At 54.6% G+C, this 24,716-nt stretch overlaps 10 protein-coding genes across 10 annotated transcripts; 4 read left to right on the top strand and 6 right to left on the bottom strand.

Annotated features, from left to right (window-relative positions):
* Positions 1 to 207: 207 nt before the first annotated feature.
* Positions 208 to 639, bottom strand: E0L32_002280 (uncharacterized protein; the record flags this gene model as incomplete). The annotated part of the gene is made up of 3 exons (XM_031136451.1): positions 208 to 312; positions 414 to 538; positions 609 to 639. 3 exons carry the CDS (start codon positions 637 to 639, stop codon positions 208 to 210), a joined length of 261 nt encoding a protein of 86 aa, XP_030988495.1.
* Positions 640 to 1,937: 1,298 nt separating this feature from the next.
* On the top strand, positions 1,938 to 3,392 carry E0L32_002281 (uncharacterized protein; the record flags this gene model as incomplete). The annotated part of the gene is made up of 1 exon (XM_031136453.1): positions 1,938 to 3,392. The coding sequence occupies one exon, from the start codon at positions 1,938 to 1,940 to the stop codon at positions 3,390 to 3,392; it is 1,455 nt and encodes a 484-aa protein (XP_030988496.1).
* A 104-nt stretch (positions 3,393 to 3,496) lies between these two features.
* E0L32_002282 (uncharacterized protein) lies at positions 3,497 to 5,305 on the bottom strand (the record flags this gene model as incomplete). The annotated part of the gene is made up of 5 exons (XM_031136454.1): positions 3,497 to 3,885; positions 3,952 to 4,377; positions 4,447 to 4,914; positions 4,971 to 5,149; positions 5,199 to 5,305. 5 exons carry the CDS (start codon positions 5,303 to 5,305, stop codon positions 3,497 to 3,499), a joined length of 1,569 nt encoding a protein of 522 aa, XP_030988497.1.
* A 695-nt stretch (positions 5,306 to 6,000) lies between these two features.
* On the top strand, positions 6,001 to 10,046 carry E0L32_002283 (uncharacterized protein; the record flags this gene model as incomplete). Its single annotated transcript, XM_031136455.1, has 9 exons — positions 6,001 to 6,896; positions 6,961 to 7,466; positions 7,524 to 7,593; positions 8,013 to 8,444; positions 8,520 to 8,599; positions 8,669 to 8,936; positions 8,998 to 9,293; positions 9,354 to 9,725; positions 9,799 to 10,046. 9 exons carry the CDS (start codon positions 6,001 to 6,003, stop codon positions 10,044 to 10,046), a joined length of 3,168 nt encoding a protein of 1,055 aa, XP_030988498.1.
* Positions 10,047 to 10,468: 422 nt separating this feature from the next.
* E0L32_002284 (uncharacterized protein) lies at positions 10,469 to 14,494 on the top strand (the record flags this gene model as incomplete). Its single annotated transcript, XM_031136456.1, has 10 exons — positions 10,469 to 10,696; positions 10,768 to 11,000; positions 12,584 to 12,743; positions 12,796 to 12,913; positions 12,967 to 13,121; positions 13,185 to 13,477; positions 13,532 to 13,547; positions 13,602 to 13,740; positions 13,800 to 14,166; positions 14,224 to 14,494. 10 exons carry the CDS (start codon positions 10,469 to 10,471, stop codon positions 14,492 to 14,494), a joined length of 1,980 nt encoding a protein of 659 aa, XP_030988499.1.
* A 172-nt stretch (positions 14,495 to 14,666) lies between these two features.
* On the bottom strand, positions 14,667 to 16,448 carry E0L32_002285 (uncharacterized protein; the record flags this gene model as incomplete). Its single annotated transcript, XM_031136457.1, has 1 exon — positions 14,667 to 16,448. One exon carries the CDS (start codon positions 16,446 to 16,448, stop codon positions 14,667 to 14,669), a length of 1,782 nt encoding a protein of 593 aa, XP_030988500.1.
* Positions 16,449 to 18,989: 2,541 nt separating this feature from the next.
* E0L32_002286 (uncharacterized protein) lies at positions 18,990 to 20,690 on the bottom strand (the record flags this gene model as incomplete). Its single annotated transcript, XM_031136458.1, has 3 exons — positions 18,990 to 19,864; positions 19,926 to 20,585; positions 20,657 to 20,690. The coding sequence occupies 3 exons, from the start codon at positions 20,688 to 20,690 to the stop codon at positions 18,990 to 18,992; spliced, it is 1,569 nt and encodes a 522-aa protein (XP_030988501.1).
* Positions 20,691 to 21,889: 1,199 nt separating this feature from the next.
* Positions 21,890 to 22,816, top strand: E0L32_002287 (uncharacterized protein; the record flags this gene model as incomplete). The annotated part of the gene is made up of 1 exon (XM_031136459.1): positions 21,890 to 22,816. One exon carries the CDS (start codon positions 21,890 to 21,892, stop codon positions 22,814 to 22,816), a length of 927 nt encoding a protein of 308 aa, XP_030988502.1.
* Positions 22,817 to 22,829: 13 nt separating this feature from the next.
* E0L32_002288 (uncharacterized protein) lies at positions 22,830 to 23,474 on the bottom strand (the record flags this gene model as incomplete). The annotated part of the gene is made up of 2 exons (XM_031136460.1): positions 22,830 to 23,310; positions 23,362 to 23,474. The coding sequence occupies 2 exons, from the start codon at positions 23,472 to 23,474 to the stop codon at positions 22,830 to 22,832; spliced, it is 594 nt and encodes a 197-aa protein (XP_030988503.1).
* Positions 23,475 to 24,038: 564 nt separating this feature from the next.
* Positions 24,039 to 24,673, bottom strand: E0L32_002289 (uncharacterized protein; the record flags this gene model as incomplete). The annotated part of the gene is made up of 3 exons (XM_031136461.1): positions 24,039 to 24,147; positions 24,218 to 24,437; positions 24,511 to 24,673. 3 exons carry the CDS (start codon positions 24,671 to 24,673, stop codon positions 24,039 to 24,041), a joined length of 492 nt encoding a protein of 163 aa, XP_030988504.1.
* Positions 24,674 to 24,716: the final 43 nt, after the last annotated feature.

Below are 24,716 nucleotides of genomic sequence, written 5' to 3' on the forward strand. Positions count from 1 at the left end.
TTCCTGCGTCCACCAACTAAACCAGCCCTCCTCAGTCATTCGCAAAGGAAGAGAGCGGCCTTTCCTATAAGCCTTGCAGCTTTTCCACCAAGTCAATGACAAAAAAGCAGCAAGAGTGTTGTATCCTCTAGTATTTGTCGAAACACCGGATATGTACACAGGACTTCGGGTCCTCATCGTCCAGATGGTATCACCAACTCCAGCCGTCTAGTTGCTCCTCGCGCCGCCCTTTGCTTCCCTCAGCTCGTTCATCTTGGCCACTCGCTTCTTGAACTCGACGTATTGGCACTTCTCGTAGCTGTGCCTCTCGTCCTAAAGGATAGCAATCGGGTCAGTCTCGTCGCGGCGGGCTCGGGAGTTTGTCCCGGCCTCGAAGCAGCTCCGGCCGCTGCGCAGGCACTCTCGGCACATACCTCACACTTCCATGGGAGATAGTAGGTCTCGAATCGGCATCGATTGAGGGGGATCAGGAGGTTGGCGCAGCTGTCACGGTACTGGATGGGCAGCTTCGCATCCCGCATCTCTTCGCGGGTCGCTTCTGTTGATTCCGGATCAGTCAGTCAGTGCATGCTGGACGGCCTGAGGGCGGGGAAAAGTGGTGTACGTACGCCGCGGCGCATCGGTAACTGCGTGCCCCATGTTGGTATGCTGATTGAAGCGACTGGAAACTTCAATTGCGATCTGGTGAGCGAGTTTGAAATGGCTTGTTTGCCGTTGGAGGAGAGTCGAGAAAGGCACCACACCTCGGATCTGCAGGTGTGGGTCTAGTCTACACGTGATGCAGCACGTGCTATCGTCGGGTGTGCCTCGAGACCAGGGCGAATCGTCGCTTCTTTCCCTTCCACTACAATTACCTCGCTTCAAATCAGCAAAGACATTGAATGTTATGGAGGATATCCCGAAATCAACTTGCATTCCCAGAAATGTCCCTTTCATACCGGTCTGAACGTTGCTGCGGCCTTCACCAACATGCACACAATGATCCTTATCTCGGGGTGTAGCGTCAAAATACCCGGATCCCCACCCGGCACCACCACCTCCAAGCAAGTGTACATGTAGTTGCGTCGCTCTAGTCACCATCCTCCACCCCGTCTCACCTGGACTGGTGAACTATCCAAAATAATACCAGAAGATGAATCATGACTACCTATACTCCAGGGACTGCCCTACAGTACAGTAATACCTTTGACGCGTCGGACGAGCCTCCAACTAAGCGTCCTAAGACGCTTGCTTGCCAGCGATGTCGGCGGAGAAAGGTGAGCTAGCCGACCTTATCTTTAGCCGCCGGGCGCGAGACTTGAGCTGATTCCATATCTAGCAAAAATGCGACGATGAACGGCCGTGTGCCAATTGTACCAGGTCGGGGGAGGAGTGCCATGAAGCACCATCACGCCCGTACTGGCCTCAACCTGCTAGGTGAGAGTGAAGCTACCCATAAGAATGTGGGTGGCCACTGACCGTCTTCCAGTACTTCAACGAATGGGTTACATCCGCCTCTTGCTCTACTCGGGGATATAGCGTCGCTCGAAGAGAGAGTATCTCATCTGGAGAAGAGCAGAGTTCCGGAAACCGACCTTCGGAATGCAGGCTTTCCCAGCTCACAACAAGTGCATTCGCAAGCTGAACCAGAAAGAGAGAGAAGCAGACCAGTGTTTCCAAGTTTGTCCACGCCGGATGTCACCCCGGCCCGCACCTCGGCGGCAATCGGCATGCTACCTATTAGCCTTCACGATCCTCTTTCGCAAGTTTATCTTACGTCTCAGTCTGCCATGCATCCACCCCTACCAGAACTTCCGTCTCTTGAACAATCTGGTGAAGACATGCTCTTCCAGTCCTACTATGAGAGAGTTCAAACACGCTATCCATTTCTCCAGTTGGAACCAATCAGAGATATCAGCAGGAGGAAGCAGGATATGACCCTAGCCTTCTTTGCAAACATGATATTCTCTATCAGTCTTCTTCTTGGCAAGACGGGTGAGTTCCAGCTGTCCCAAGCTCGCCAAGAAGATTTCTACCAGGTCGCCATCTCACGATACTTGCCGCACATGTTCTCGCTGCCGGATCGTGTCCTCCACATCCAGGCCTACCTGCTCCTAGCTATGCATGCGCTGTACTCGCCCTCCACAGAGAGGCTCGTCTCGATCACGTCAACGGCGATGCGTTACTGCGTCATGGCGCAACTGCATCTGGCAGACGCGGAACCAAGAGCGGCCGACGTTGCGGCGAAGGTCGGAATTCAGCTAAGACGACGAGTGTTCTGGTCCGCTTATGCTCTCGATCGGGCTGTCAGCACCATGTTCCATCTGCCATTCTGCATTCCTGACTACCAGATCACAACCAAGATGTATGCAAATGTCGACGATGCCGACTTGTACCGGCGTTGTGAGGCGGCCTTTCCGGACGACCCGCACAGCCAGCCCTCCTACACAAACATCTCTGCAGCACTACACATCGTATACTGCAGGCAGATCCAGTCGGAAATACTCAACACCACTCTGCATCGAGACTTTGAGAAGGACTTCGACCGTCTGCCTAGCTGGCGCCGCCACATCCTAGAGAAGTTGGACAGGTGGAAGTCTCTCTGCCACCGATACACAGAAGACGGAGCGAGGCTGTCGCTGGTGCACGAGGAGTGGTTACATATCGTATACAACTACAGCCTTCTCATGCTCTACCAGCCAAACAGGCAGACAGCCGGTGGTCCTGCGGGAGACTGGACAGTCAAAGCATGTGTGCAAACCATTTTGATCTTTCGCAAGTTTCAAAGAGAATCAGCGATCAGCGAAGCTTGGATGGGCTTGATAGCCCAGTTCAAAAGTGGCGTTGCCCTACTCTATTGCTTCTGGGCGACACAGGGCCTATCACGGTCAGCAGCCTTTGACCCATCTGAGGTGTCGGAAGCAGTCCGGTGCTGCAGTATAGTACTGTCTCTCCTTGCAGAGAGATGGCACTCTACCAAGGTGCTCAGAGACGCGTTTGACATCCTGGCACGCGAAGTACCCCTCGTCAACTTCGTGGCGAGTCCGAGTCTGCGGCCAAAGAGGATACGGCCCGAGTCCTCCCAGAAGCTACTCTCTTTGCTATCAGAGATCGAGGCTATCGTCGTGCATCGCGATACACTTCGGATGATTAGAGAGATGGCCACTGAGGCATTTCCAGTCAGCCACCACCAGCAAGCCAGCACACTGCAGTTAACCCAAGATGCGATCAATAATGATCCGTCCAACCAGATTTTGGAGAGCGACGAGTCTCCGATGGGCACTGCAATCACTGGCGATCTGTTTCAGCCAGTCACTCCACACTTCTTCACCCTCGACACTTCAAACCTCGAGCCTGACGATTTTGATTACGCAGCGCTGGGATTCCCGGGCCTCTTCGACCCAACGATATGATACCACTCTTCTTCACGTCTTGATATCTTGACAACCATCAACCAGAATAGTGTGAACAATCAATCTTTTAAGTATGCAATGAAATTTGTCTATGATGGTCTCGTCTAAGCTACCTCAGTGATCTCATCGCCATCTACCACATCAAAGAAGGCGTCTGCCAGATACCCCCCGCGCGACGTGGGCTTACCATACTTGTCAGTCGCCATGCCCTCGATGGCCGGCTTGGCCACGTTGCGCATGTAACCCGCAATCCCTTCCTTCTTGAACATCTCGGCGAACTGCTTGGCGTGCAGGCTGAGGCCCTGCGTCGCCCAGATGGGCTGCACCTGCCAGACCACGCCCTGCTTGGCGATGTCGGCAGGGAAGGTCTCGACCTCCTGCTCCGTGTAACCCGCCTTGACGAAGTCGTAGGCGCCCGTGTAGCCGAAAGCGAACAGGCGGTTCGGGAAGACCTTGCGGACCCCGGAGTGGAAGTCCTCCATATCCTTCTTGTCTGGTCCCCGGCAGTGTCAGCGCGTCGTTCAGCGTTTTGGGGGATTGACGACGATGAAACACTTACTGGGCTTGTCCTGTCGACTCCACGTCACGTCGCCGAGCGGAGCAGCTAGGACGGCGCGGTCGATGACAGCTTGCGTACACCACTGCCACATGTACTGGCCGCGCGGCAGTCGGGGTAGCTCCCAGTCAAACATAATGTCCTTGCCGGTGATCTTCCTGGCGATGGCCCTCCGGTCCTGCAGCGCGATGATCTTGCCCTTGACCTCGGCCTCGTAGCTCTTGTATTGGTCTTCCGAGTCGGCCTGGGACTTTACGGCATCGTCGAATGTCATTAGACCCGCCGATGCCTTCCACTCTTTCTTGACGGCCAGGTAGTCCCTGCCAGACTCGCGGCCCGTGGCGAGAGCCTGCAGGAAAGAAGGGACAACTTTGGTCGCGCCGAGGACGTAGGGGTGATCGCGCGGGTCGACGACGCTGTTGATGAACTCTGCGTTGTCACTGTCGCAGCGGCAGAGAAGCATGGTGTCTGCCCTGCGGTAGGGTGTTAGCTACTCACGCTCTTTATCTTCCAGCATCATGCAAGGGGGAAGGTAATACCCCATGATATCAAACGTCATCCGCACAGTCGTGAGCCGCTGCAGGTACTCAGAGGTAGGCACGATGGTCCGGCCCTCGCCGTTGGCAAACTTCTTGAGCCCCATGGCGAGGTCGTCGATGTGGACCATGGCGACGCCCGACTCGACAAAGCTGCGCGCGAGCTTCATGCAGCCCGTCAGCGTGCCGAAGCCCATGTCGGCGTCGGCGACGATGGGCAGCATGTAGTCGATGCACTCGAGGTCCCTGCGGTCCTCCTCGGAGAAGCGCATGCGCAGCTGCGTCTGCCGCTGGTCCTGGAAGAGCTGCGAGTTGAAGATGCGCTTGACGACCGAGGGGACCGTGTCGGCCGGGTAGTCGGCGTGGTCCTCGCCCGGCCAGGCCGCCTGAGAGTGTCCGCAGAGTGCGCCCGAGACATAGACGGTTTGCACTGGGAGGTGCTTGAGTTAGCTAAGCTATTGGACTGGTGGGCAAGCTTCCACATACTGTATTTGGCCATCTCCTTCGCGATGAGGGGCTCCGTCGTGCCAAAGGTCAGCTCGTACGTGCCGTTTGCATTGTGCTCATTGAGGATCTTCCACAGCTTTCTGCCCTGTACACTGGAGGGATAGTCGGTCTTGAAGCCGATGTTGCGAAGCGCAGCGATGGACTTGGCCGTGTAGGGTCTATCGCGGTTTAGAGCGAGTTTCTGAAGGAAGCTGTTCTCATGCATACCTTTTGATGTGCTTCTGGCGATCAGACTGCCACCACTTCTCGATGGCCTTCACCTCGGCGTCAAATGCGGCGCTTTCCGCCTTGACATCAGGGTATTTCTGCGACATGATGCTGGAGATAAGGTGACTTGTTAGCTACGGTCAAAGATGGACCACGACAGAGTGCAGCTGGGAATGTTTACAAAGAAGTTCAAAGAGAAGCTTGTCCCGCAATTTGGAGTAGCTTTTGCTTCCCCATATTCGTCCGGTCGCGGACGCGAACCGCATCTCTCGCTGCAAACCAGCCATGTCGACGTCGGTTCGGCATGGCCCCGACAGATGAGTGGTGCTGGGGGAGAAGGTCGGATTCGAGTGGCCGATCTTCCCCAGGTCGCGTATTCCCCTCATGCCGGCTTATCTCCTCAAGTCCCTGATCAGCCAACTCTCCAACAGTAGTAGCAGCTCTGCATCATCTCTATTGGTCGTCGAGATTAGCAGATGACTTGAAGATCCCACCATGGAAAGGTGTGTCGATCGTCATCGGGCTGGAGCATCCCTAGCGCCCGACACTAGGCGACGCTCCGTTATGCGGGGCTTTCTCAGCTCGCCCACGGTGTTTCCGCCGATGCGGAGAACTTGGCAACCAAACTAGGAAGTGCTGGGAGAGGGTGGTATATTGAAAGCAAACGCAGGACATCGGTCCAAGATGCCAAGCCGTTCAAGTTCAAATGCCGTAAGTTGGACAACGTACAACTCCTAACTTGCACGAAGCAGCGGCCTGATCCATCCCACACGCCACCTCTACACATACACCAGGCATCATCATGGGCTCATTGGGGAATGCTAATGCCTCAAAGGAGCTTATCAACCTCCAGCTCGGATGGCCATCGCCGCGTCTGTTTGCTGCCGCGGGTCTTCTCGCCGGCGCACAAGAAGTCCTCACGTCAGAAGCCGAGGTCGCGAAGGCTCTCGTCTACGGGCCGCATCTGGGCCATCCGCCATTCCGACAGAGCGTTGCGGAATGGCTCACCTCGATGTACAACCCCAGTGCTGGAGGGGTCACCTCTGACAGAATAGCCATCAGCAACGGCGCATCCGCCAATCTCTCCAATGTCCTGGCCCGTTTCACTGACGCGGGCTACACGCGGAGGATATTCATGGTCGAGCCGACTTACTTCCTTGCCTGCCCGATCTTCGAGGACAACGGCTTCCACGGCAAGATGCGCGGCGTTCCTGAGAATTGCGAGGGCATCGACGTCGAATACCTACGCCAGGAGCTAGAGAAGGCAGAGGCTAGCGCTGTACAGCAGGCGAAGGCCGAGGGACTCCCAGACGAGCCACGCATGAAGACCGGAGCCAACTACCCTAACAAGATCTACAAATACGTTGTTTACTGCACGCCAACTTTTGCCAATCCTAGTGGCAAGACCTATTCGCTGGAGAATCGGAGGGCGTTGGTCAAGCTCGCGAGGGAGCATGATGTTCTTGTTATCTCTGATGATGTGTACGACTTTCTCAGCTGGCCTGCCGATCAGAACGCCGCAACAGAAGTGGTTGCGCCTTTACCTCCACGGCTAGTCGACCTCGATCGCGAGCTCGAGGGAGGCAGCAAATGGGGCAACACGCTGAGTAACGGTTCCTTTTCCAAGATCATTGGACCTGGTATCAGAGTTGGCTGGGCCGAGAGTACTGCAGCTTTCATCAAAGAACTGGGCGAGGTGTAAGTATCGTGGCAAAAATACATCACCTCATGGCTTTCTTGCGTATCGCTAACACATTGACAGAGGCTCGTCCAGCTCAGGAGGTGCTCCATCGCACCTGGCCTCTACATTCGTAGACAAGATGCTACGTTCCCACCACTTGCAAGAGTACATCACGGACACACTGATACCCACTTACCGAAGCAGATACTACACTCTGATATCAAGTATTGAGAGCCGACTTGTTCCCTTGGGAGTCACTATCGAGAACAACAAATCTTCACATTCCACTCCCACTACTGCTGGTGGGTACTTCCTATATGTGCGGCTTCCATCCGACCTACCTGTGGCCAAGACAGTGGCGGCATTCGCTTTCAAGGAGTACGCCCTGCGCGTTGCCTTTGGTCACATGTTTGTGGTAGCTGGTGATGAGGGTAGTATTCCCAGAGCAGAAGCTCACGGAGGGTACGCGAGGTGTCTTAGGTTGTGCTGGGCCTGGAACGAAGACAAAGCTATCAAGGAAGGGGTGGAGCGGCTTGCCGATGCGATTGTTGACATACGCCGAAGGACAAAGGCTGGCGAGCCCATCGGTAGTAATCTAGCTATTGGCATTAGATAGAAACTAGTTCTCATCTAATCTACACAAGCACCTCATCCTCAAAGATCCCGAACCTTTTTCGTGTTTTACGATCCTGAGTATCCTATCTCCAACAACTGGTGAGTCGGCACACCATTTGGCAACATCTGTAACACCACCTCGCGCCACACTCTCCCACTAGACCCTGCGCCGCTTATCTCTAGACAGGGTTGTTGAGGCATTCCTGTGTCTTCTCCGCACTTACATCCCTGAGTAGACATGCACAGAGTGGACACTGACATGAGTATCGGGCGCTAGGGAGACTCCACTCCGAACGTGCCGATGCTACTCCTACAGTCGCAACAACGCCGACCCCAGATCCACTCCTTATCACGCTGGGATGGAGATGCCGCATATCCAGTCCCACGCATCCCCAGACATGGGGCCGCCTTGGGACCTTGATATCTCCGCTCCAAAGGGATATCAGGGAAAATGATTTGACGGGTATGAGGTACAGAGCCTTGTTTGTATATGTATCCGAAGATCACTTGCTCTACAGCTTCCTTTCCCCATCTCGAGTCTTGCATCTCTCACTTTTTCCACCCCCCAAATCCCAACCCCGTTCCATCACCCGGAAAAAGGACTTTGTTGTCATAATGGACCGAGTCGAGAGCTCGACCAACAAGCCAATGGAGACGACCACTGCCGTAGACATCGAGAACAAGAACGGCGTCTTGCAGCCAACTCGCCAGGACGACGTCGCAGCCGCCTACACCAACTACTTCAGCGAGAACGAGCCGTACACGCAAAAGGAGGCGCGTTCGCTACGGTGGAAACTCGACCGTCGCCTAATCCCACTGCTATGCTTCAACATCGTCCTAGGTGCCATGGACAAGGTCAGCACGTCCACTGGCGCACTCTTTGGCATGCGCGAAGACACGAACTCGGAAGGGGACCGATACTCCTGGCTAGGAAGCGCGTTCTACTTCGGGTAAGTCACGACGATATGGCACAACGTAGCTCTTGCCCTGAAGGACTGAGAAAAGATGATCTTATCATTCAATAGGTACCTCGTGTGGTGCTTCCCGGCCGCAAGTCTGTTGCAAAAGTTGCCCATAGCCAAGCTGATGTGTGGCATTATCTTTCGTGAGTATCCGAAATCAGCACAGCAACCATTGCCGATAGCCACAGGACTAATTCACTTCAATGCCCTAGTCTGGGGTATTATCCTTATATCGACTGCGTACACAAGAACCTTCCCAGCTATGATAGCACTGAGGGTTCTGCTCGGAATCTTGGAGGCACCTATCATCCCTGGAGGCTACCTCATGTTGACCATGTGGTACACTCGACAGTACGTGCAGATACAGCCTGATGGAACAAAGGAGAAGGTAGCTAACGTCATGGACAGTGAGCAATCATTGCGGTCTGGCTTGATGTATACCAACCTGTCAACCTTCTTCACCGCTCCAATCGGTTATGGGTCAGTTCTTAGAGACACCTTTTCCAGACTGAGTTCAAAAGCTAACCAGGCCTGGCTGTAGTGTCGGTGCTATTGCCGGTGGCCACCAGTGGAAGTGGTTCTTCATCACAATCGGCTCCATCTCCCTTGTGTGGTCCGTCATTATCGGCCTCTTCCTCCCTGACAACCTGATCCGGGCCAAGTTTGTCACAGAACGCGAAAAAGCCATTACTGTCGAACGCCTGCGTGCCGACCAGACTGGCATTGAGAATAAGACATTCAAGAAAGAGCAGGTCTGGGAGGCCCTGAGGGATCCCAAGACGTGGCTCATGTTCTTCTTCAACGTCTTCGTCAGCATTCCTAACGGTGGTCTGACTAGTATGTTTCGCCATTGCTCAGTGCGTCTAGGAACTGTCTAGCTAATCGTCAATCGTGAAGACTTCCAAGCTCTGGTCATCAAGGGCCTCGGGTACGACTCACGCACCGCCTTGCTACTGACCATGCCCGAAGCTGCCGTCGCCACTGTCTCCTCGTGGCTTTGCAATGGTGGCGTCTGGTATTTGACACGGCGCTGGCCCAAGCTACAGTGCCGTGTTGGCATCATCATCGGCGGCGAGATCATCGGCATGATCGCATCCGTATTCCTGTACACCCTCCCACTCAACGCTATCCACGGACGTCTCGCCGCGCTTTGGATGGCCAAGTTCTTCCTCGGCCCCTATATCGTCAGCCTGGCCCTGAACGTCGCCAACATTGCCGGGCACACCAAGAAAGTCACAGTCCAGGCCGTCATCTTCATTGCATATTGCAGTACGTAGAACCCTCCGTCGATCCTTGGCGCCCACTTCCTCGTTTAGTCCGCCATCGCTGACATTGCCTTTAGTCTCCAACATCATCGCGCCCCAGTTCTTCAAGGCCAATCAAGCACCCCTCTACCCTCTTGGCATGGGCGCCATCCTGGGCGCGTACGTGCTTGCCATCATCACCATCGCGCTGTATGGCCTGTACTGCTACTGGGAGAACTGCCGTCGAGATCGCGTTGACAGCACGCGCGGCGAGCGTGTCCACGTCGACACGGATTTCAAGGATCTCACGGACAAGCAAAACGTTCATTTCCGCTACGTGTGGTAGACTGATGCCGGTCAGACCGGGGTCTAAGGAAGCATCCCGGGTACGGTGGTATTCAATGCTTATTCGGGACATCGTATTGAAAAAAGCATAGTCATTGCTTGGCGAATTGAGAGAACGGCACCACTCTTGACAGTCATCTCCTTGTTCTTTGCGGCCACCCTTAGGGCTGTCCAATAATAGTGCCTGTACTCTCTGTCAGACCCATAGAGTGAATGCCTAAATTGTCTTGGCTTTCTCGGGTCATCGCTTGGTTTCAACACGAATGTGCTGTGCCGCTGGAGAAAACACAGCCACAACACCAGGGTCAGGGCCCTTTTCACCCATCGCGATTAAATACCCGCCGGACCCTTTCTCCATCAGTCATCTCGACATCCCACTATCTTTACACCCGGTGACGATTCGCACAAGCCTGCACAGTTAGCATGGCTCCCGCAGACGACGCCAACAACAACGTCGCCCTTCGGCCGAGGCGCAGGAAGTACCTCCTCTGGCAGCTGCCCTTTCGGATTCCCCTATCCGTCTATGCGATCGTGGTCCTGGCCTTTCTGATCCGCTACATCAGGCGCTGGAACGGCGAGTGTAGCCCTTGGCACCCGGACGAGTGCAGGCCCTACCATGCCAGCGACAACGCTGCTTGCGGCATCGTTGCCGTAAGTGCCCAAGAGGAGACGCTATCACCTCGGGGTTAGCTATTAACGTCTCGCTGACCAAATTCTTCTAGTGTATCTCAACCCTCGGAGTGACCGCGTGGGTGGTCGTCGCCGGCACAATGTTCAAGAACAAGCCTTCGCACGGCGCCGTTATCTGCTTTGACATACTGGCCTGGGCCCTGGCATTCGCAGCCATGTTCGTCCTAGCATTCGCATCATTCAGCTTGGAAAGCCCGTCTAACGCGCCGCGCAAACCGTGGCTTGACGACGAGTACCTTGTCATGATAATGATGTGTGCGCTATGGTTAGTCCCCAAACACCGTTCCTGCAACCCAGCCTTTCTTCGAGAGAGTGCCGTCGCTGACATGCGCTTTTCCCACACAGGGCGTCCCATTTCATATGTTGCACAGGGGGCTGCATTGGGTTATGCGTCCGATCATGCGCGAGAAAAAGACGGGCGAAGAAGCCTGTTGTGATCCGCGTGGAGAACGGCGAGACAAGACTCATGCCAGTGGAATTGCCAGGATCGAATTTCATACCGGTAGAGTTGCCAGCGACGAATTCCGGACACAAGTTGGTTGCCGTCCGAGAGGAGAATGGGGTGATGAAGGTCGTGCCAGTAAATCAGACCCCCCGATAGCTTGGCTCTTCAGATCGTGGAATGAACTAGGCTGGTATAGATAAGTCGATATAAAGCTTCTCGAATATTTCTTCACAATTAGTTCCACTTAACCCCGAGATGGTCTATTGAGAAGCAGACAAAGATTTACTTTAATGTCTAGTTATCACAATTATGTCGCCCCCCAGCTTTGGCTTTTGCGTGCCTGCAAGCGTATGCTAACTTCGCGGTCATCGGAAATCAGGCCTCGCTCCAAAAGCCCTCAAGCGCCCCAGTCCGAGTAGTGTTAGCTTCTCTTTTGTGACCTTCTATCATGCTCCTCAAAACTTGCTTCGTAACAGTGGCGTAGGTCGTTCCGTGGAACGTGGAGAATGTGTAAAGCGCACTAGCCAGAGTCGGCTCTCAACAATAGCAAACCTTAATCATATTCATGGCAGCCCATCGGTATCTCCTTTCCGTGTAAGATTCCACTCTTTTCCAATCCCGTGTCCAGACTCTTGGAGAAGAGCGCGTGCCAGGGTGGGCCAATGTTTGGTGTGCATAGGTGACACATACGCGTGATGCCTCGATATTACCCTGATTAATTCAGCCGGGTGAACTCATCAATCAGCCGCGGCCGTGGCCGTTTCTGGGCTCGGCGCCAACACCCCGCGATGCCAAAGCCTCCAGCTCTGATGGTAAAGCCCAAAATCCGCTCTAGAAAACCGCTTCTAGGCCGGTTTGCTGGCCCTTGTCCCCCACGCGTTGTGACCGTAGCATAGTCATGCATGCTCGGATGGTAGTGTTCTATTTCAGTCAAAACCCTTTCCTTCTTGTTGATAGACCCGAGTAATGCTCATGGTGCATAGAATTCAACAAACAAAACCTGGTAAGGTGTTCTTCCCGGGCCTCTCAACCCACGCAGGCCCCAGTTCTCTCACTGTACACATCTCAATGCCGGCCTACGGATCCCATGGCATCATCTTATCTGCATCTTCATATAGCACCTCTTGCTTATTCTCCTGCGAGATAAGGCATACTGCCAGTGCCACAGCGGGGACTTCCAGCCGCCCTTTACCATATCGCTTCGGTGTCGGAGCAAACAGCTCCAGCTTTATAAAGCTGCCGTTCCAAGCTTCCGACCTCTAGTTCAGGTGCAAACTTACTTGCCAGGCTGCTTCCTTGTCAGCTAAGGCAGTCTTCAAGATGAGAGCGTCAGTCGTGTCAACATTGCTCCCCCTAGCAACCCTCATCACGGTGGCTTATGCCACATTATCGACTCGCTTTAGGCCAGGCTTAATTGCGCTCGAGGCAGCCAAGTATGCGCCAGTGAACTTTTCTGGGTTCTCATCCTTTCAGCAGCTCATCGACCATGACGACCCTGATCTCGGCACATTCAATCAGCGGTACTGGTTCAACTTCACGTACTGGGGAGGGCCAGGGTATCCCGTATGTTGGAGGTCTGCGACCGGGAATATGGGTATTTCTGACATTTGGACAGGTCGTCTTATTCACTCCTGGCGAAACGGCTGCTGATAAGTACGGCGGATACCTTACGGACGCGGCACTGCCGGGGCTGCAGGCGAAGAAGATCCAGGCAGCTGTCGTAATGGTTGAGCGTTCGTTTTATCTATTATCTGGACCTGTGTAGCCTTGTCTGACACCCTCCAAGATCGGTACTGGGGCCTCTCAACGCCATTCAAAGTTCAAGATACGGAGGCGCTGCAGTACCTTACCTTGCGAAACTCGGTCCTTGATTTCGTCCGCTTTGCCCGGAACGTTCATCTACCATTTGATGACAACTCTACGAGCAACGCTCCTAATGCGGTAGGTCATCAGCTGATGCCCTCGCTTAAGTATCGCTATTGACCTGTTGTCTTTGCTTTCTAGCCATGGATCATGACTGGCGGCTCATACTCCGGAGCACTGGCGGCATGGACAGAGAAGCTCTCGCCGGGGACGTTCTGGGCCTACCACGCCAGCAGCGCGCCCGTCCAGGCTATACATGACTATTGGCAGTACTTCATGCCGATCCAGGAGGGCATGCCAAAGAACTGTAGTCAGGATATGGCGCACATTATCGAGCATGTCGATGATGTTCTGACTGGTGACGACGAAGATGCCGCGCAGAAGCTAAAGGATAGCTTCGGCCTTGGGGATCTGGAGCACGACGACTTTGCAGCGTAAGGAAAATAAGGAGACTGGCTTTCATTTTCGACACACTGACATATGGACAGAGCTCTTGCTTTTCCCGTAAGCGATTGGCAAAGTATCCAATTTAATTCAGGCTACAGCGATTTCTTTAAGATGTGCGACGCCATTGAAGAGGGTAGGCACTGCGGGAACGGATCCACGGCACTTCATCATCGGGCAGTGGCCAAAGCAAGGGCCAAGAAGCTCACGGCTAGGTTCGCTGCGTGGTTTAAGAACAAGTACCTCCCAGGATGTGAGTACCAAATTGTAAAATGCCTCAATGAAGTGCATGAGGCTAACAGCTTCTGCCAGTCTGTGCCGAGCACTACAACTACACAGATCTTTCCGCAACAAACTCAAGCCGCTGCTTTGACACTCATAACTTGACAAGCCCTATGTACACTGACCGAAGTGCCGACAATCTGTTTTATAGACCATGGGTCTGGATGACTTGCAACGAACCGTTCTTCTACTTCCAGACCGGTGCGCCCGCAGGACGGCCTACTATCGCCTCGCGCCTGATAACAGCCGAATACTTCGAGCGACAGTGTGGCATATTCTTCCCGGAGGAGAAGGGCTTCACATATGGGGCAAACAGGGGCAAGACGGCTGAGATGCTCAATATCGAGACAGAAGGGTGGCATCGGACTGATACCAAAAGGCTGGTCTGGGTGAATGGGTTAGCTGCAACTGACCAGAACAAACAAAGACTATGGCTGACATGATACGACACTAGTGAATACGATCCATGGAGGTCTGCGTCCGTGTCGAGTAAATTTCGGCCCGGCGGCCCGCTCGAGTCGACCTCAGACGCACCAGTGTTCATGATCAAGAACGCATCTCACTGCCAGGACTTGAGAGCGTACAACCGCGTGAACCCGGGTGTCAGGGAGGCCCAGGATGGCTCCATTTCACAGATCGCAGAATGGGTCGATGAGTTCTGGGCGATCAATGGCAAACCACGGCAGAGACGTAATATCAAGACCGCGAAGCATTGGAAATCGTAGAGCAAGAACAATGATAGAGTGGCTGATACTTGGAATTATCATTATTAGTATATAAATATTTGACCGAACCATTTTCGTCGTTGCCGTGAATCGCCAAAGAGTCAATCGTGGAGAAGAGACAGCTTTTGTACAATACATAATGAAAGGAGCGAAGCAAGACCAATAACCCCCGCTATGAATCAAAGATCGCACCATAAGCTGGCACACCCCTGCTCTCAAGCCCGTAAACCACCTTCCTCGTCACTGTCTGATTGGAGATGATGATCACAGCTTGACAGCGCCCCAGACCCGCCGTCTTACTCCGTTGATACTCGTATCCGGCCGCTGTCGCCGCAGTCTCGAACCCGCACTCGGGTTCCGAACCGCTGTTCTTCCAGACCTGGTAGACAAGCTTGACAACGTCCGGCCGCCCATCCTTGCGAGAGTCGATGACGACGGCGTTGGGGTCGGCCCCGTAGATTGTGTCCAGGACCGGCTTGCCAAAAGTCTTGAGGGGGTCCTTGGTAGCCCAGACGACCCGCACGGGATGCGTCGGCTGATCGATGAAGAGAGAAAGGCAGGGTGAGATACCCGAGCCAGTAGCGACAATGAGGCAGGGCCTGAACATGAGCGCAATGCGGAGGACACCGTCTTGCGGAACACCACGCGAGTAAATCTGGCGAGGCGGATTGTTGATCATGCGGCGGGTCCAATCGCCAGCGTTGGAGATGATGACCGAGAAGCCCTTCTTATCGACATAGGTGAGGTTCTGCGGCTTGCCACGCTTCATCTCCGTCTCGGTCGTGGTGTTGGGAATCAACGCGAATGCGTGTGTTTCCTTGAGGGGCGAGTCCGCGAGTCGGACTGCTTGGCCGTACCAGCCTGTTGTGTAGGTGAAGTTGAGCTTCACACAGTGGCTGGACAGGGGCTGAACCTCGACATCACGGAGCCGCAAGCGGGCCCATGGATATATGACGAGCGAGGTAATACAGATGAGGATGGAAAATGCGGGAGTCTGGAGAAGGGCCTTCCAGTATGGGATGTTGGCGGTCTGGGCGGTGTCTGCGGCAACCAAGAAGGTTTGAACCCAAAAAAGAAGAGTGGCAGACCATCCCATGAAGCGATGGATCCCTTCGAACCAGTTGTGCGTGGCGATGCGAATGGTCGGGTAGGCAAAGACGAGAATACTGACAAGGAGGAACAGAATAGCGTAGCTGACCTCGAGGATGTGGCTCCGGATGACTGTCATGTCCGAGTTTACGTAGTCACGGGTGATAAGTCCGAGGAATACCATATACCAGAATGTCGCGGCGACCCCGCACCCACTGTGGATTCCACCGTAGCAGTACACCTTGGCGAAGAAGTGTCGAAGTCGGAGTGGGAGCCGGCGGGGCCAGACGCCAAACACAGTGATGACTCCGTTGACGATATGCTCGTTCCGGACGATCATGGCCATGAGAATGTTGCACGCCACAGCAGTGCCAGCTTCACCATAAGTCAGGCCAGAGCCATCGATGAGGTTCTGGACCAACAGAACAATAATGGTGGCAACATTACCCAAAAAGGCTACCGTGAAGATCCTCTTGTACATGGAACCAACATTCCACCTCAAGAATCGATAGACTCTGCATCCCTTCTTTTCCGGGAACTCGGGCTCCTGGTGAGCCTTGAGATCCGTCATAGACGACTCCGAGGAGAGCGAGGGTGGCGGTAGCGCTGTTCGGAAGCTCCTGAGGGACTTTTCCTCCGAGGACTGATGGATCGGTGGGGGTGCCGAGAGCTCTGTCTGTGTTGTCTGGTTCTTCGACTTTTGTACCGTGAGCTGCTCCATGTTTGATTCCAGCTCAGGACAAAGCCCGGGAAGGTCTTGGGTGGAGTAAAATCCTTCTTCAAAGCGAAATAGGCTTCCGTTTGCCACGGAGCTCTCACGACGAAGACCCACAGGGACTGTTTGAGACGGGCGTCTGTCGGCCATCTCGCCGGGTTTTCAGAATGGAAGCAACAAAGTCGTCCTTTCAAAAGGACCTTGCTTGGCAGGGGATTTAGTGTACGAGGTTTTAGAGTTGGCGGATGCTTCGGAGGACCAGATGTAATCATGCAGCTGTATAGGTTTGCTCCGTGGTTGACCGTTGGTGAAAACAACGGAAGTAATGAAACTGGCATGGCATTGTGAATCCGTTTTATTGTACTTATCAAAATCCTTTATACCAGATATGAAGTCTACAAAAAGTAAGCTCTCACCAGGTGGTGTGGTCTCGGTCCCGAGCTTTGCTAGCCCATCTGCCGAGTCTAGACCCAAGAAATGTACAGGCTACTGATATGCTGCGAGTCTCGACCAGTAAATTAATCTAAGATGGTACCCCTGTCCACTCACCTGCAGAAATGTGCAGTCGACCCAGGTCGAACGATCATATCACCGACAATATCGTCATATCTTCAGATGCGGAGCTGAGGATGAACAGTCGCATCCGTGTCTCCCAAGGTCAGGCGCGACACGCTTGGTAGATGTCACAAGCTCTCGAATTCGCTCACAGGTCAAACATGTAGCCACTCTCAGGTGGACTTGTCATTGCGGTGTTAGTAAACGATAAAATGCTTCCAATCGCAAAACATGTATGGAACTTCCCACGTGGGTTGAGCCCTCAGGCTCTCAAGTTTCCAATTACCCCAGCACCTGGCATGTATCTAGCATTAATCACCGAAACAGGAAGGTACAAATCGAGATCCTCGACGGTTATAGCAAAACGGACGCCAGGGTTGTTTTCCGATGCTCAAAGGTGACGGTGTATGTCACGGGTAGCATTTGTGGGGAGACACATGTTGTCATTGATAGACACTACTAGCAGGGTCTCGGCGGTTTGCTTCGATCGTTCCTGGCTTGGCTTTCTTTACGGACGTTACGAACCTAGATTTCTCCAACATCGGTTTGGTAAGTTCAACACTAGGCGTCAGTCCAGCCGGGTCTTGAGGAAATCCGCCCCGAAGAGTCAAACACTCCCATCACGCCACCCAAGCCCTGTAGATAGGATTTACGGACGAGAAATGTAAAATTTGCAGTCTTTGTGGCTGGCTAAGGGACCAAGACAAGTCAAGGAAACCGTGTCGGAGGATCGGCATGCCGTCACAGGGCCAAACTGGTACCCTCGATTAGCATGAGGCTGACTTAGCGACCGCATATAACCGTGGAACGGCCTGCATATGCAGAAGAATTTCCCAAAATGGAAGTAAATCCGGGAAAATTGAAGAACACTGCAGTAGAATAGGTTCCGGACAAGGCCTAGTTCACCAAAAGTCACATTTCGGACAAGATGGGATGACTCTAGGTGACTCGCAGGGCATGGCGACGGAATGGACAAGGTGATGAGCCGGCCAAGACCAACCAAAACTGGAGTCGTGGATGGAGGTTCATGGAAAAGGCAAAAATCGTTTGGCGGGAAATATCTCGACTAGGGTAGCCTAATGTATGGTTCATCTGCGGCTCACCCAACTGTTGAATGTAAGCCCAGAGGGGCCTAAAAATCCTTGCTGGGCCGGGTTCCAACCGGCAGAAAGTCCTGGGACAATGGCGCGCCAGCTCCAGACGCCAGCCGGATGACGGACATGACTAGCATACGGGCAGGCTTCCATCCTTGGCTAGCAAGCCGAGGCTCAACAACGCTCCCTGGTGGATGTCTCTGCAGGTCGGGCTTCGCGCGTCAGCTCCGTCCGCCAACCCTCATGCCGACCATATAAAGGAGGTTGGTCTTCGCCTCTGACTGAACGCCGACATGAAAAGTGTTTCTTTCGTTTTTGTGCCGGTTTGGCATCATTGTCTCTCGGTCAATGCCAGATGTCGAATGTTCATACTGCCAGAATGGCCGGGCCATGCCGCTCTCGTCCACAACTGTTCGGACTGGCGGTTATGAGTGCATAAACTTCGGAAAGTCAATGTATATCGTATCCGACAGAGTGGGGAAGCTACAGTCATGGTCTCATTGTTCTCTTCCCCGAATGCTTGGATGCCACCCCTACATCTGGCAGGATCTGGCGATCAGACTTCTTCTTCCAAATGACGGCGACATCATTCTTGCTCCAATCACGTAGTGATATCATGATTACATATCATACTGGAAGGTCCCTCCGAGATATTGCTCACTCCGGGTGCCTTCGGGCCCCGGCCTGTGCCTCATTTACGGAGGGCTTGCCGCACGGCAAAAGTGGAACCAAGCGGAGCTTTTCCGAGTCCTCGGACGGAAGGCCGGGAACCTTGTGCACTACAGCAGTGGATTCCCACAAGCCCCAAGATAGCCTGATGGTGACCAACGCACCTTATACTACAATATTTGCAGTCAAGTCCTAAAACCCGATACTCCCGATCCTGTCATTTCAGCAAATGGAGAGGTCAGACTGTATTGGATATAATGATGGGCTCAGCCTCGGCCTCGGTAGCATTTAGGGCTACAACTTTCTATCAAGACACTATGAAATAACGCTCAAAGTATCGACTACATACCAAGCAATAATACACTTTCTACAATCACACATTAGCGGGCACCTTGCCCCTCCTCTCGGGAAGCACCTCCTTCTCACGCGGCGTAAGATCCTTGTTGCTCGAGTTCACCCTCAAAAGAGCCTCCTCGGCCAGCGCCGGGTCCGCACCGTGGCCACAGACCCGCCAGGCAGCAGTAATAGGCATGCCGAACCAGACGGCCGAGAGCACCTTCCACGATCTCCAGGGATGGCCGGTGGAGAAGACGCGCCAGAGCATCTTGGGGAACGTCGGCACCGCGCCCAGGGGTCGCAGCAGGTCGTCGATGTAGTCGGCAAAGTGCACGGAGCTGGCGTGCCGCTCCGAGTGGATGTAATGTTCCGCGTGCTTCTTCTGGTCGGCTCTGATCTCGGCGTACATCTTCTCCTCGGAAGGGACCTTGACGCGGCCTGACAGGACGCCGGCGGTATAACGCGCCTGCGCCTCCGCGGTGGGTGGCAGGGACCCGATGGGCTCGGCCCAGCCGTGCAGGAAGAGGTTGCGGTACTTGGGCGGCTGGATGATCTTGTAGAGGTCGACAAGGTGCGGCGGCGTCGACTCGGAGCGGGCCACGTCGGCGGGCAGGAAGGGCAGGTCATAGTGGTCGTAGCCGGTAGCGGAGATGATGACGTCGACGTCCTCGAAGGTGGTGCCGTTAGTGCAGACGATGCCCGTCGGCGTGATGCGCTCCACGCCCGCCCGCTCGATCTTGACGAGGCCGGAGCGCACCTTTTCCAGAAAGTCGCCGCGTACCGCCGCGTTCTGAGACATGATGTTGTGGTCGGGCATCAGCTCCTTCGGGGGCTTTCCGTCAACGAAGTGCAGCAATTGCTTCTGCGCCCACTGCGCGATGCCCGAGGGGACCCAGAGCTGCGTGGCGCGGTCTGGACGCGGTGTTAGAAGCTGGCTATTGCCGAGATACGGAATCGAGCGGAATCAACTTACTGTCCCAAGCTTCGAGCGGTTTGCCCAGCACAAACCGAGGGAGGACCCAAGCGCCTCGGCGAGCGATGACCCGGAGCTCCTTGGCTTGCGGGCCGACTTCACAGGCGATGTCCAGCGTGGATGCGCCGAGACCAATGATGACGACGCGCTTGCCCTCGAACCGGCCCGGGCTGCGGTAGTAATGGCTGTGGAGGAACACGCCCTCGAAAGTGTCCTTGCCGGGGAAGCCTGGCGTCTTGGGCCGTGAGAGGTGCCCGGTCGCGGCGATGACGGCCGTGTACGTGTGCTCTTCGACTTCCCCGCCCTGCTCCTGCACGCGCACTTTCCAGGTCCCGTCCCCGAGCGGCAGGCACTCGAGAACCTTGGTGCGCAGGCGGATGTGCTTGGCGAGGGCGAAGTGCTCCGCATACTCTTCGATGTACCGCCGGAACAGCTCGTGCCGGAAGAAGTCCGGGTAGCGCGAGGGGTCCAGCGGGAAGTCGGAGAAGGCGGTGGCGTCGCGGCACGAGTTGAGCATGCAGCCGGAGTAGATGGACGAGCGGCCGCTGCTTGCGTCCGGGTCATAGACCCAGCCGCCGCCGATCTGGTTGGCGTCATCGAATATCACAGCTTCGAGACCCTCAGCCAAGCACTCCTTGAGCGACACCAAGCCGGAAATGCCTGCGATGAGCGTTCAGTACCCACAGCTCCACCCTCTGACCCTCTGGCAGCAGCAGCCAAGGAACACTTACCGGCGCCGACAATGGCGACCCTAGGTTTGTCCATGCTCACCGCGAATGACCTCGGTGGCTTCTCTTACTGAGGCTTGTGAGGGCGATGATGTTTTGATTTGAAGCAGGCAAGCAGACTCAAGGGAGAATCAAATCAGGGGAGGTCAATTTTACAGCTGACATTCCGATTGTTTGCTTCTTAGGGACGAGCTGTCAGCACTAGGAAATCCTGTCATTAAATCCCACTGCTGCTTCTTGATTCGCCAGTTCAGTACATGTGAACTCCATAGCGGCCGGGGTAGTGTTTAACGTAGTGTGCCCGTTCAAGAGCTTCGCACTCAGCGCGTCTTGCTGTCGAATCCGAGGTACACCACGAAAAAAGACACCAGACTGGGTAACCGATAGTGCTGTAGTCATTAATTAGAGAACCCGGGTGGGGGGCCAGGTTATTCCTGATAAGCTGACGCAATTGGCATGATTCAAGAGAATGAAATCGGCCTCTGTCAAGAATGTTTAACATCTCGCTGCCGGTTTCGCTCGTGCGGCCATATGAGCGGTCCGGCTCGCGATATGGGTCCGGGACAATTGGTCCGCATGACTTGCGGGTTTGTTCATCTCACGTCCGACAGCCCCAGGGATTTATTCGTCCGGTCGGTGTGCCAAGGGCCGGCTGTCGAAGGTCTGAAGGGAGTGTGGTGCACAGTGTCCAGGTACCACATCAATATGGGCACATACAGCCACTCAAGAAGCTCAACTCGGTTGAAATTGCAGGACAGGAGGTTCAATGTTGTAGTGTATCTCAATGACGTAACCCAGGGCGGCGGATAGCAGGACGGCTTTTATGACAGGAGCTACCCGCATCCTCCAATTCCGACCTGCTCAAACCTCATACCGTCTGTCTGCATCATCAAGTGAATGATAGAAATATGAATATTTATTTTACAATTGTCTCGATATTGAGTCTCGTTCTTGTGCATTTGTAATCCGACGTTCAACATCTTGAAGTCCAATTACTCAGCTGCTGCGCCGCAGGCGGAGCTCCGCCTCAGTCCGGAACTCTGGCATAACTACACCAGCTGCACATAAGTTATCTGAAAGCGAAACATGCGGGCCGCCCGTGGCGGAGTTCCCAGGAGTGCAGACTGCGGAATACCGCAAGGCCAGATATATATCGCGACCATGAAGCGAGTAACGTTTCTTCCTGATAGTCGAGATCTATCAAGAGCTTCCAGGATAAAGGCACAAATTATCACCATGTCACCCCAGACAGTCTTCGTCTGCGGGATCACCGGCACCCAGGGCGGCGCCGTGGCCCACCGCATCTTCACCAAGCCCGGGTGGGTCGCCCACGGCCTTGTCCGCAACCCCGACGCGGAGACCGCCCGCAAGCTGACTGCCCGCGGCGCCAAGCTGTTCCCAACCCCGGACGGGTACGACGACGACGACACCCTCGCCAAGGCTATGGCCGGCTGCACCGCCGTCTTCATCGCCATGATGCCCGACTTTGCCGACCCGGACCACGAGATCAGGCAGGTCCGGTCGATCCTCAAGCACGCCCGCGAGGCCGGCGCCAAGCGCGTCGTGCTGTCGACGAGTTTCTTGGCGGACCGGCCTTGGGAGGCCGAGGGCTGGCACCCGGACAAGCTATTCGCCAAGTTCTTCTTGGCGAAGAACAAGCTCGAGGGCATGGTGAAGGAGGCATCCGGTTTCGAGAGCTGGACCATCCTGCGGCCGGGCTTCTTCATGGCCAATTTCCTGCCGCCCAACGCCATCATGTACCCGGACATCGCCACCACCAGGGTCTGGAAGACGGCTCTCTTGCCAGACACGCGGGTCGATATGATTGACGAGCTGGACATTGGCGCGTTTGCCGTTGCCGCCATCGACGACCCGGGCAAGTTCAACAAGCAGGAGATCGAGATTGCGGGACAGCCTCTCACGCCTGCCGAGATCGCCCGCCAAATTTCTCAAGCGCTCGGAAAGGAATTCAAGGCCGAATTCTACACGGTGGAGGAGATCGAGGCCCAGAAAGAGAATCCTTTCATCCAGGGAAACATTGCGGCGCGCACCATGTCTAAATGTTTCAATGAGGATAAGGCCAATTCCTACGGAATTCGGTTCGGGACCTTTGAGGAATTCTTGCAGCGGCGAAAGGAGGACTTTGTGAAGTTTTATGCGTAGACATTTATTTTGTCTAGACTGAAGGAGGTTTATAGAAGAAGCCGCCTTGCAACCGCAGAATAGTCATCTTGTTCAGCAGTTCTGTGTCCTTTGTTGCTTGTTTCAGCTCTAAACTCGTCGTGCTTCTTTCGTGTAGCTGGAGATACTTCTCTTCCTTGTAAGCTTCAACCGTGACAATTTTATCACTACCAGAGGTGTCGTTATAGACGCCATACATAATCGTCCCGCTCTCGTCCTTGCTTGTCTGGACCACTTTTCGCCAGAGTGGGTAGGCACTCGCCGACGCTCCGGGTTTGTACGCTACCTCCCGCCAAAGGACATAAGGGTCATACTCCTGTATCAGCTCCGGACGTATGAAGTCAAATCCGTCTATGGAATCGAGCCTGTGGACCAGTGGAGGCTCGGTATAGATATTCTCCGAGTCAATCCAGGCGAACATATCCTTGACTGGCTGGGTCTGTAGGTGCGATCTGAAGGCATCCTGGCTGGCATATCTGTGTTTTCTCAGCAATAGGTTCTCTGGGCCTAAGGGCTATATCACATACTCTTCAATGGAATACATAGATGTGTCTCCCTCAACGAGCTCTCTTGGCACAAGAAGAGCGAACTTGAGCACGCCAGGCTCGTTCTCGAATGCGTTCATTGAGACATTCGTCATGGTACCTAATAGCTTTACGGGAGGTGTTAGCGAAAGAAGAGCTATGAAACGTGCTTACGTCTCCCTACCTTGTCCCTCGTAGCTAGGTCCACGGTAGGCAATCTGGTCACCATAAGGAACCGAGCCGCCGTTGAGAGACAAGTCATCAAGAAGATGAACCCGTGTCTATGTCCGGAAAACATGGCAGGAGAACCCAGAGGTCGATAGGTTTCAGGCCCGTTACAAAATCAATGAGGTAGGAAGGATGATCCGGGTACGTGGGCACAGATCTAGCATATCAGATTAGAGAGATATTACCCGCTCAGATAGCGCGGTCTAGACAAAAGTCACATCAAGGCTGTATGCTATTTTGGCAAAATGCGACAAGATGGCGCTGCCTGTATTGGATGAACGTAATGCCGACAAGGCCCCTCTCCGAGGGCTGACGGGAGAGACTGCAGCTGTTTTGGCAGCCTAGACTGTCCATAGACTCATAGATCAAGTTTCTTAGACATTAAAGAATTACACGGATCGTGTTAGCGATCCCCAGACCAGTCGCAGCCGGCCACGCTAGCAATCTGCGCCTTACGCCACACCGTAGATCTCGGAGGGGATAACGGTGAAGTTCATGGGCGGCGCGGAGACCTGGTTGTACGGCTTTGTGGTGTAGGCCGTGTAGTTCCACCACATATTGCTGATTTCCACCTGCATTAGCACCCAGTCTCGGGCAAAACGGTATCATGAAAGAAGGTAGGGGAACTTACACCTCGTTGACGTCGGGGAACTCGAAGCTCACGGCGAGATGCGCCCCGGGGTCCGTGGTGGTGTTGGCGGGCAGCAGCTTGGCGGCGACCTCCTGGCCGGGACGTCCGCCGTACAGCGTGCAGGGAGTGTAGTCTTGGGGCTGCTCATACCCGCTGCAGTAGGCGCTGAAGGCAGGGACCTGGTTGCCGGTGGTCTTGGCCTCGCCGGTGACGTTGAAGCCTTTGGGAAAGGACATTTGTCAGTCACAGTTTGATGTAAATGCGTGGGTTTCGAGACTGGATCGACAACTCACCGTAGTGGCCGCCGGAGCGGGTAAGACCGGCCTCCCAGTTGGTGACGGACCAGGTGTAGTTGACGCCGCCCGCAGTAGGGAAAGCCTTGAAGAGCTTGACGCGCGGGATGGCGGTGGCCGAGGAGGCAAGGGCCGCGACGGCGGTGAGCAGGGAGAAGCGCATCTTGGTGCAAGGTAAGGGGGTGGTAACTTGGGGTCACTGAAGC

Source organism: Thyridium curvatum, assembly GCF_004353045.1.
Source record: "Thyridium curvatum strain D216 chromosome Unknown NODE_9_length_649264_cov_80.371750, whole genome shotgun sequence".
NCBI lineage: Eukaryota > Fungi > Ascomycota > Sordariomycetes > Thyridiales > Thyridiaceae > Thyridium > Thyridium curvatum.